Source organism: Panicum virgatum, chromosome 3K (genome assembly GCF_016808335.1).
Source record: "Panicum virgatum strain AP13 chromosome 3K, P.virgatum_v5, whole genome shotgun sequence".
NCBI classification, from domain to species: domain Eukaryota; kingdom Viridiplantae; phylum Streptophyta; class Magnoliopsida; order Poales; family Poaceae; genus Panicum; species Panicum virgatum.
In genome coordinates, this window is record NC_053138.1 from 10607816 (window position 1) to 10619325 (window position 11510).

General features: G+C 48.1%; 1 protein-coding gene across 4 annotated transcripts; it reads right to left on the bottom strand.

The window, feature by feature from the left end:
* Positions 1-5604: 5604 nt before the first annotated feature.
* Positions 5605-10532, bottom strand: LOC120697484 (probable ethylene response sensor 2). 4 transcript variants are annotated; one of them, XM_039980736.1, is made up of 6 exons: positions 10018-10532; positions 8502-9474; positions 7439-7807; positions 7075-7341; positions 6456-6583; positions 5605-6310 (listed from the first exon to the last, which is right to left on the bottom strand). In XM_039980736.1, exons 2-6 carry the CDS (start codon positions 9405-9407, stop codon positions 6172-6174), a joined length of 1809 nt encoding a protein of 602 aa, XP_039836670.1. In that variant the 5' UTR covers positions 9408-9474; positions 10018-10532; the 3' UTR covers positions 5605-6171. The 4 variants fall into 4 exon arrangements, with proteins under 4 accessions (XP_039836670.1, XP_039836671.1, XP_039836672.1 ...); XM_039980737.1 differs by having other exon boundaries at positions 8502-9407; positions 10018-10517; XM_039980738.1 differs by lacking the exon at positions 10018-10532 and having other exon boundaries at positions 8502-8584; positions 8686-8833.
* Between the last annotated feature and the right edge of the window lie 978 nt (positions 10533-11510).

Genomic DNA, 11510 nt, shown 5'->3' on the forward strand with positions numbered 1-11510 from the left:
GAGTGGTAACCGGTCGGTTTGATCGGTAACTGACCAAATTCAATTTTTTTTCTTTTTTAGTTTAAATTCAAATGCCCGCAAAGTATACTAAATGAATGTTTGTATAATATGTTTTAGCCTAAATGAACCCTCCAACCCTCTTTTGTACTACTTTTACATTGTATTTGTATGCATGTTTTTTTGTTTAACTTCAAATGCTCGCAAAGTATACTAAATGAACGAATATTTGAAAAAATTTGACACCATTAGATTCGTCGCAACTTGAAGTATTTTTAAGAATTTTTTTGGGATTTTTTCATTTTTTGGAATTCAAATTTAAAATTTGAATTTGACCCGGTTTCTAACCGCCCAGAACCGGAACCGGGCCGGGCCGGTTAGACCGGTAACCGCGGTAACCGGTCCGGTTCCGAGCGGTTTTTTAACCCTGATCATAGTTTGACTGATATTTGTCTTTTGTGCTAGATTTTTCTATTGTACTATGTGTTTGGTACGGATAGAAAAGCTAGTAAGCTGGCTTCGTTTGTGGATACACCTCATTCAAGTTTCTTTCAGAGTTCAGTGTCACGCTTCTTTCAGAGTTGAGTCATTTGTCAGACCCATGTTTTTCGGCTCATGGCATGCTCATGATCCGTTAGAACTTCACTGTGGTTCACTTGTTTGCCTCATGTACAGATCAGCTTTTTTCTGCTTCTCTGTAAAAAGACTACTGCGCTACAGAACCCTTAAACCACGTGCAACAACACCCTCATTGAAACAGACGGGGTTCCCCAAAGACGAACCCGAACATCTGTATCGTCATGATAGTCCCTGGATCAGTAGCTATCACATACAGAACTCATTTCAATTGAATATCACAGACATAACTCATGTTTACAACATCACATGTGTTTATTTATTACATAATCCAAAGGATTGTAATACGAATATCAGAGTATAAGCCCCTTGGGCTAAAAGAAAACAAACAGAAAGCGGAAACGATATCTAGTCTTCTGGGCAAGCTTCATCTTCACGAATCCTCTCCACAGGCAGCTCGGAGTGTAGCTCGGGCCATCCTTCGCATCATCTTCCTTTGTCGTCCTGTCGACTCCTTTACTTGGATCCTGCATCTATCAGGCTATCCCCAAGGACGGGATAGGTTCACGTCACCATCCGTATGCAAGCTTTATGTGGATACAAACGGTATAAAGTAATGCCAAGGAATAGGCTATGTCTTCCTATGCAAGCAGTATATGTATAAGTCATCCAAAACACCTTTCAACACAGGCAGCTCCGGCAACCCGGACTCCCGGTCTCCTATCTTCCACTACAACTGTCTCAACCCTGTTTCAGTGCGGGAACTCCCTCTCCCCGCACCTCAGCTGCTATCCAAGCAGGAAAAGTGGTACTAGAGGGAGGTAGAAAAGTATATGTGGTTCTAACTACATTTGTGGGGCCAGATCCAGAGTTGTATATGACCGAGTACGCGGCTATACGTATAGTTTTCACCCTGCAGGGGTTGTACACTTGTACCCACTCGCCACGAATCCGGCCAGGAGCGACCCGACCTTCTCTGAGGCACCAGTCAACGAAACTAACGGCTACGGCACCATCCTACTCCCGGTCTGGGGCGCGTCCTCCCGCAGTAGGTCGCCCGGGGCTGTGAAGCTATCTAGAATGGAATCTCCATGGATCCTGCGATCGGGGGCTAAAGGGTCCTGCCCACTCCCCCTGACACTGAAACACTATCCTCCTGCAGTAATGGTGCCGCGCGTAGCTAGCTCGGGCTGGGTCCCCCCTCATAAAGGATAAGTGGTGTACACGTTTGACATAGGTTTGACATAGTTCCGTCACTAGAGCCACAAAGTCAAGTCCTTAATCCCGCAAGGACGAGCGTCTTCGTCCACAGTTTGCGTTCCGTAAACACGGTTCGCGATCGGCACCCATTACAGGTATCGCCACCTCAACTCCTCAACTCATGTTCCCGTGGGAATAGCCTCGCACCCGCCACAGGTGCTCGTCACCCATTACAGGTGCTCACAGGATCGTGCCCAACACACAATCCCCGGCTCTCGATCCGAAGATCAGAGAAAAGGGTCTGCTCGCCCCCGCTGCAACCTAATCACCAACTCCCATATATGTGGAGGCAACTTCCAGCAAGCAAGGACTATCATATCATATATTCACATACCCCAGATCTCACTCATAGTAGCAATAGCATGTAACAATCAAAGCTAAGTACGGGAAACAAGGAATACGGATAGTAAATGGTCATGCAAGCTCATCTCATCACTCAATTTGGGAGCGTAGCGTATCTAGCAAGCAATGCCTAATAGGTATTCAATCGCGAATGGGCGTGAACCTGATAGGTCTTCGTAGTCTTCCTGATCCTCCGGGCTTCTGGTCTCCGAGTACGTCCTTCGGGATCTCCTGGTCGTCTGGGGCGTCGATCAGCTCCTTCTCGTCCGGACCTAATCGTAATTACATATAAATACAGGGGCCAAAGTGCAAGAATGCACAAAACAGGCTCAAATAAGATCCAACTCACAACAAAACCTATTCTAACGCGTAGATCATGATTTTAGAAGATTTATGAAACTGGTTTTATATTTTTCGGAGCTCCGGTTGAATTACTACGATTTTTCTAAGATCAAAGCATTTTCTGGAATTAATAAATGATTATCAGAAAAGGAAAAACACAAAGGTGACACGTGGCAGCACCAGAGCGTGCCACGTGGCATGATGATGTCAGCACGACGTCACCATGACGTCACCTGGGGGTCAGCTCTGCTGACGGCAGCAGTGGGCCCTACTGACGTCAGCGTTGACCAAGTCAACATTGACCGTTGACTGGTCAACCGGGTCAGTGGGGTCCGCATGTCAGTGGGTCCCAAAGGTCAGCATCACACTAGAGACAGGCTAAACCAGAAAAAGAAAAAGGTTAGAGAGCTACTGGGCTCTAAACACAATTGGGCCGGCTCGGTGGCCCAACTCGACTCGGCTCAAGGAGGTGGGCCGGCTCAGGAAACGGCTCACAGGCCGGCTCGGTGCGGCTCAGAACAGAAGGGCCGGCTCGGGTATTCGGCTCAGCGGGCTGGGCCGACAGGGCACAAGCGGCCCATCGCCACTTCTCCTCCTCTTCTCTTCGCGGGCGGTTCTTGGGCCGACGGGGCACAGGCAGCCCATTTCTCCTCCCCTTTCTTCTTCTTTTCACTGGCGAGCCAGGCCCACATGGCAGTGCGTCCTTCTCCTCTTCTTGCTTCTCTCGCCTCCTCCGACGGGCTTGACAGGGGTGCGCGGTCAAGGACGGGGACTGTGCGGCGGCGAGGTGAAGGCGAGGCGCGGCCATGGCGGGGCTAGGGTCGCGGCGGCGGCCACGACGGCGCGTGCGCGGGGTTATGTGGCACGGCTCGCCGGCGAAGTCAAGGGGGTCAAGGTGGATGGCATGCTTGGCAGCGAGGCGGAGTAGGACAGGGCAAGGCTCGTCGGCACAGCGGCTTGGGCGACGCGAGGCAGGGCAAGGATGGTGGCGAGGAACACGGACAGTAAGGGTGAAGCTACGAGGTTCAGGCGGTGGCCAAAAGGGGCCTGGCGTGCACGCGCGCACCCAGTGCGGCGCGGCCACGGCAAGTCGTGGTGCGGGGCCAGGGCCAGCAGGGCGGCGGCCAGGCGGGGCTGTGAGGCTAGGCGAAGGATTCGGCCTTGCAACCGGTTTGGGCGCGCGCGCGCGGCGGCTAGCACTCCAGATCCGCGGCGGCGCTGGGTTGTAGGGCAGGGTAAGGTCACGGCGACGACGGGCTGCCGGGGTTCCAGAGGCGGTGCGTTGTGGATAGGGCACTCCGGAGGCAGCGGCGGCAGAGCGGAGAGGCTTCGACAGCGGCAGTGAGCAGCTGTGGCGGCTGTGATGTGGTCCAGCATCTTCTTCTCCCTGACTTGGTGGTGGTGCTCCTCCGGCGGCGTGTCGGTGGCGGCTCGTCGGTGAGGTACGGCGTGAGCAAGCAGGGGCCTAGGGTGGTTCGGTCAAGGCGGCCAAGGGCAAGGCCTAGGCCGGGTAACGGCGCGGCCTTGAGGGCAGCGCGTGCGAAGTAGGCCAGGCTGAGGTGTGCGTGTGCGTGCTCAGGGGTGTGTCGTGGCCGCGACGTCGTGGGCGCGGCGCAGCGTGTGACGCGGCCACGGCGTGATGGCGGCGGCGACGAGCATGAGCCAAGGCTTGGCCGGTGAGGTCTCGTGGCGTTGAGGGCCCCTGTGGGGCGCGTGGGTGGCGCGTGCGCGTGCACACACGGACCTCGGGTTCAGGCCCGTGGGACGACAGCACGACGTATAGGCACGCCGGCGGCCAAGGCTCGACAGCGGCGACGAGCACCGGGTGTTCGTGGTTCACAGGCAAAACAGGGCAGAGCAAGCACAGAAGGGTGAGGCGCGTCGGGAACGGCGGCGGCCTACCGGTGGGCTCGAGGGCGATGGGTGGCGATGCAGTGGCGAGTCGGAGCAGCGAGGTAGCGAGGCCGTGCAGGGAGAACCGCAACGGCGATGTGGTCGAACAGGCGCAGGCTTGGCGAAGGTCCTCTGCGGCGGTGCGTCCTCCTCCTCCTTGGCGACGTCGGCTCCGGACGCAGCGGCGGGTGCTCGGCGCGCTCCTTCTCCCCCTCTTCCTGGGGCTTGGCTCTTTCTTCTTCTCCTCTCCCTCTCTCCTCTGTTCTTGGCTCCTCTCCGCTTTCTTGCTGTGCCGGCGGCGGAAAGGAAAAGCACCCGAGGGCTCTAGGGTTCGGCTGCGGCTCGATTGGGGATTTATAGAGGGGCTCAAGGGTTGCGCGGGCTTGGGCGAGGCCGGACGGCCGGTGATTTTCGGCGTCCACGCCAGGACGCGTGGCTCGCATCCGGGGGTGCGGCGCTGGGGTTTGCGGGGCGGCCAAGGCAAGGGCGCGGCGCTGGTGGTCAAGGGTGACGCGAGCAGGGCAGCGCGGCTCGCGGCTGGCGGTTTCGCTCTGTTGTCGTGGAGTGGAGACGGCGTCCGCGCGTTGCACCAAAAAGCAGAGCAACACAGAGACGGGCGGCGTCTGCGTGGGGGAGAAAGGGGAACAGCGCCGACCGACAGGGCGGCCCCATGCGTCAGCGGCAGCAAGAGAGAAGGGCGCGGGTGGAGTTGGGCCGGCGCGTGCGAGCTGGGCCGGGCGAGGCTGGCGAGGCAGGCCGGGCGAGCGGGTTGGGTCGCGTGCGGCGCGTCTGCACGGGCAGGCCGGTGCGGGCTGGCAAGCTGGGCCGCGCGCGCGTGTTGGCGGGCCGGGGCGCTGGCAGGCCGACTCAGCCTTGGGCTGGTTGTGCCGCTGGGCTGGTTTGGTGGATCGGGCTGCTGTTTTGGTTTGGGCTGCCATCCTTTAAAGGGTCAGGTGGGTTTTGGGTTCAGGCCGGACTGGACTAGGGTTTGGACCGCGGTCTGGATCGGGTAGGGTTTGCCCGGGTTGGATCGGGGCTAGAACTTGTTAGAGGTTAGGGTTAGAGATGGTTAGCGGTTTGGATTTAATTTGAACGGTATAATTCAAATTAAATCCCACTCAAGGGTCAGGAGATGAAATTAAATTGAGGGGCACACCCCAATTTAATTTCTACACAAATTCACACAATAAGATAAATCCAATTCGAATTTGAATTAAACAAGGCAGAGCCAAATAAATCCAGTAACTCCAAATATTCCCACTCTAGCAATTAATATCCTTAATTCTATACAAAAATTTTAATTGCTAGGATTTTGGGGAGGCAGAAATCCTACTTAAGTTGGTAACTACAGCATTGCCACGAATTTTTTTTGAAATTCACATTTTTTTGACTTTATAACATTCCGGAAAAATCCGGGATGTTACACTCATGTCACAACTTACATAACACTGCGCTCCTTGCCCAAAATTTCGGACTCGCATGATCGCGCCTGCAGCTGTGGTAGTGCAGAAGCAGCAGCCTTGGCAAGAGCAGGATAGCTACGCAAAAGGGCGAACAATGTCTACCATGCCATCCGTACACCGACACTGCAAATGCAACTATGAATCATGATCACAAAATCGGGCTTCTGGCCTGCCTCCCGTTGGATGAGGTTTCCTCCATAGATTCGTGTCATACCATTGACTGGTAACAAAGCGGAAGAGTTGCCATGTCGTTGTTGGCTACCGATGATGTATCTGGACTTGCAGTTACTTGTCTTGGCTAGACAGGAGGTGCAATTCTTCGGAGATTTGCATTTGGTTTATCAGATAGGCCTAGCTTCACAAAGAAAGTTGTGGTACAGCCCTTTCCTGCACCTTCACTTTCAAGCCAGATGTTCCCTTGCATAAGAGCGACAAATCTGAAGGCACCAGAGAAAGCAATATATAATATATTAGCATCGGGAATCAAATGTTTTCGAGGCTAGAGAGCCCAAAACTATAATATATTAGCATTGGAGGTAAAATGTTCTCAAGCAGAAATGCATGACAAAAATCTAAGTGTACCTTCTGGAAAGGGCCAGCCCCAATCCATTGCCACCGTGTGATTTGATTGTAGCATTTTGTGGGTGTGCAAATTTTGTGAAGGTGTGAGGCATATCTTGTGGGCTAATTCCACATCCGGTGTCTTTTACCTGCAGCATTACATAGATCAGATTTTCTGTAGAAACTGCACAAAGTAAGAATAAAATTAGTGTTGTCGCATGCTTGATCATTGGTTTTCCTGCAGATAATAACCTAAACTCCTGTGAAAAATCTCTGATAATTAGGTCTTCCTTTTGAAATAGAACTGTTGTTCATCTATACGAAAGGCCAGTTTCTCCTCAAATATGATATTTATGGTATCATTGCATAAACATACTTAGACCTAAAATATAATGTCAAGGGCTACCAAGTGACTCCCATTACCCTCCTTTTTAATTCAGGCTAGCATGTTGCACAGTGAAAAGTAGAATCCCTACAGTGGCTAATTTATATGCAAGGGAACACAACTAAAAATGTGGTAGCCGGTAAGTAAAGGCCTACTACCACTGCAGTATTGCACTAGACACTAGTTAGCTGGGCATGAGAAATAGAAGATGTTCATACGGATTAAACCAACATTATTAACTGTTCATCAGCTAACCTGCACAGCCAAGTAAAAGGACCCATCGGATAGAACTGGATGGAAGTCGGGAGCATATGGGTCCCTCAAAGAATCTGGCCTTGCGATAGAAGCTGTAATTGAAATGTGACCCTCCTTTGTAAACTTAACAGAGTTCCCAGCAACATTTAGTATTGTTTGCATCAACCTCTTTTGGTCACCAACTGCGTAGGTAGGCAACTCCGGAGCCAAGTGAACCATTACCGATAATCTTTTGAAGGCTGCTACTGGCTTAATTAAATCAACCACCTACAACATTAATAAACAAGTTAACTGATTCCCCTGACCCCTTATGCATAACATAATAGTGAATTGTAAAGCATAGAACTGCAGAAAGGGCGCTTACATCTGTAAAGGTGGCATGCAGATTGAAAGGTGCAATTTCCAGCTCAAGACTTCCATCCCCAAGCTTGGAGATATCCAACACATCATTTGAAAGAGTTTCTAGAAGATTGCTACTTTTTAGTATAGTCTCAATCATCAGGCGCTGTTCTGCAGTAAGTTTTGTTTCTAAGAGGAGGGATGACAAAGAAATTATTGCTCGCATAGGAGTCCGCATTTCATGATTCATGACTGCAAGAAAATCATTCCGAGCACAAATAGCCATTTCTGCCTCTCGACGTGCTGCATTCAGAGCAATATTCTGCTCCATTAGCAGATCACGGGCTCGCATGGACTCTTCCAAAATGGCAGCATGGGATAGTGCAACCGCCACCTAAATGAGCAAATGATCTTACTGAGCTATGATATTTATAATGACAGAAGACATCACAAACAGTGCAAAATACTTCATAGAAAGGCTTGTCTGTATGCTAAGTGATAACAGATATGCTCTCATCAGCAAAACTTTCATATAGTAAGTGAAGTGAAAAAAGAAGAACTCATCAATGTCAATCAAGGGCACTCCGCACAAACAAAACAAAAGCAAGCAGGACGAAACATTCATTTCCAGAAGATTAAGCAACGTAACTACTAAAACCTTATAGGAGACGTATCACATCATCAGGAGTTAATCAACTCTAGAATAACACGGTTTCTGTTACAGCACTTGGTTGAATATGCCAGAAATATTTCTTTAGTAACAATGGAAAATGCCATTTAAAGCAAGTTAGCAACCAAAGTCCTAAACAATTCAGACCATAAACTGGAAAGTGCTGAAAAGCCATTAAAAGAGCATCAGTATTCTCAAATAGCATCTTATTGAGAAAGAAAAATATATAACTTCCAAGAAAATTTATTTTGGCTCCAAACTAAATTATTCAAGAGGTCAGCTTAATCACAAATCGTTCGACTAATGTTCTCTTCCTCTGTGGTTTTTTGTACAAAATGCAAGACTTTAATGGACAACCATACCAGATAAAAATGACATGTATACACAAATGCACAACAAAGATATAATTGATAACTACCTGGTCAGCAACGACTTCAACCAGCTCCAGTTCCTGTGGACGCCATTTTCGTGCACTGTCTGGAGGAAGCATCAATACCATCACTGCAAAGGCTTTTGTAGATAGCTCAGGCCAATCATTTATTTGGAAATTTGTAAGCTGCAGCAGTGGAACACGGACACCAACGACCTCTGGTGGCACATACCTGCTTGACCGAGTCTTTATTGAAGCCAATGGGGAATTATGTGAAATTCTCTCGGCGCGATTACTATTAAAAATTTTGGTAACAATAGGAAGATTAATAGGAACAACTGATCCAAGCGGAGCATTGTTATGGAGCGTATGTGAGAGCTGAAGACTTGTTCCAGAGCGGGATGGCATCCACAAGGCACATTCTGCTAAACCAAGAGTTCTTCCCATTTCAACAAGTGTAGTTCTCAGAATAGTGTGCCTGTCAAGTGTACTTCTTATCTCGTGTGTGAGCATGTGCACATGTCTTCCCATCTCCTCTTTTGTTTTTATTTTCCCCATCTCCCTATCAAGCTCCTCAGCTTTAGCCTTTAGGAACCGCTCCCTCAATTTGACACTCAACAAATCAGGAATGATATGAACTAGCATCAAAGCTGTTATGCATGATACAATTGCTGTCGCTACTTTTGCCACGGTTAATACCACAGCTATAGTCTTGGTATACGTGGTGAAAGTCCACATGTTTATCAAGTGGGTTGCCCCACAGAGAACGATGAAAGCACCAAACTGTATGAGCACCCATCGGTACGGGAAGAAAGCAGACTTCTGAACAAAGTATATGAGCTCCAAAGGGATTGAGAAGTACGCAAGTGCGATGAAGAAGTCAGATATGTACTGATACTTCATTAGGAGATCATCAGCCTGCCAAAGTGGCTCAATGCAATCACAACCATCCATCTGCAATGAACTAGAACAGTAATCAAGAAGCTTTAGTTCTTGAAACAAGAAACCACCAAAAGCCAACCTGTGAGAACCACCATAAAGTCAGATTTGAATATAATGCCCATGAAACCATGAAAAATTAGTTACAGCATCAGGATGCAACTCGAATAAGTTTCAATACGGCACACTGGTGCAAACAAAAAATTGCACATACATTCCTCAAAGTGATGTTAGACAACTAGGCAAACCTAGGAAAATACAGTTAAAACCAACGAGAGGTGCAAATAAAAAAGAAAGTAGGACCAGTCATCTATCAGATAGAAACCGATACAGTTTTTTTTCCTATGAAACCTGAAATGCATACGATTTTATGAACTTCCCATGAGCACAATTATCATCTAATTGGCCATTTGCAATAACTTAAACCAGAGTACGAAGGTTGAAATCCAACATACACAGCAATTGCTAAACTCTACATCACACAACCATTTCGTAAAGAATCACTAGCAGCAAATCTACAACTTATCCTACCCTGGACACATGAACTAGTTCGATGCAATCACGGAGATTTCTCTGAAATTGGGGAGGACGTGAACTGAAATTAGCGAATACCAAAAAGCTTAACCTGTAATGCCCGAGGACGACGCGTTGCAACAGCCCAAGCTGAGCTCGAGCAGGACAGGCAGGAATCGCTCCAAGAACAGCGCAAAATGCAAGAAAGGCGGCAGCTTTAGTCCACCAATCGTGAGACAAGTGCACCAAAACCAGCAGCGGAATCAAGAACCTCGCGGCTCCAAAACTAAACCAAAGAAAAAAAAACGCGGGCTTTCGCCGCAAATCGAGGGAAGACTCAGGGTGTTGACTAGCAGCAGTTGCGCTTAGGAGGGAGGATGGGAACTGGGGGTTGGATCGGCGTCGAACAGCGGAGGACGAAGAAGATGCGAACGCGTCGCGGCTACGAGCCTACAAGTGAGCACAAAGAAAGGGAAAGGCGTCTTTTGGTGATGGTTGGATGTGAAAAGCCCAGACGAAACCCCGCCGCTAATTGGAAGAACGGGGAGTGCTAATTGCGCTGCTCTCCTTTGTTTATGATGAAGAATAAGATACCGTAGCTGAGAGATGCAAGCAAGAGGGAACAACGAGCAGACATAACATTTTCTGCTAGATTTATGTGTACTACTGGCAATTATTATAAGCTTTAAAATGTTAACACGTAAGCACCCTAGTAGATGAACATTATTACGTAGTGCCCCATTAGCTAAGTTTTTTTTTGCTTTATATATTTATATGCTAGGAAAATGCATTTGTATTGCAATTTATGTTATTCCAACAATTCCACACTTTTAACTTACTTTCTACAGTCTAATTCTTCTCTTAGTATATCGAAAACTCAAGCACAAACCTTGGTAAACACTAATTTGCTAATAAGGTTCTCCTTCAAAATCGAGATTGTTTTTTTCACAAATCATATGGAAATTGAATTGAACTTTGTTGAATTTCTGCATTTCAAAGGATGCCTCCAACCTGAAGATTCTACTGTAAGAGAACTGGACCCACTTTTATAGCCATGTCATATCATTGAGGACACTATTAATATGGGCAACTCGGTTTATTTATTTTTCATCTCAAACCTTACCGGTGAAGATGTCAGCTACCATATAGGAGTAGAGAATAAAATAGTTATGGAATAATTTGTTTTAGTGGGTGGATTAGGGCAATCCTTGGTGACAGCGACTTGGGGGACTGGATGCAATGCATCTGCTTAATGCCCTATTTGGTTCACAATACGGTTTCTAATGCACACAATCTAAGAAAAGAATCTTGCATACATGGAGTGCTAAATGAAGTCTATTTGTAAAAACTTTTTTAAGGCTGGGTATAATTTTTCGCGGTGAATCTAATGACGGTAATTAATCGATGATTGGCTACATTAATGCTACGATAATTATCATCTAATCACGCGGTTAAAGATATCATTAGATTCTTCAGGGTTCCTAGCGCGGAGTTCTGGAGTTAGTTTTATAAACTACCTTTATTTAATATTATAATTACCGGTCAAAGTTTTCTAATACACGCTAGTACAGGAAACCAAACAGGAGCATATATGGAGATGAGGAG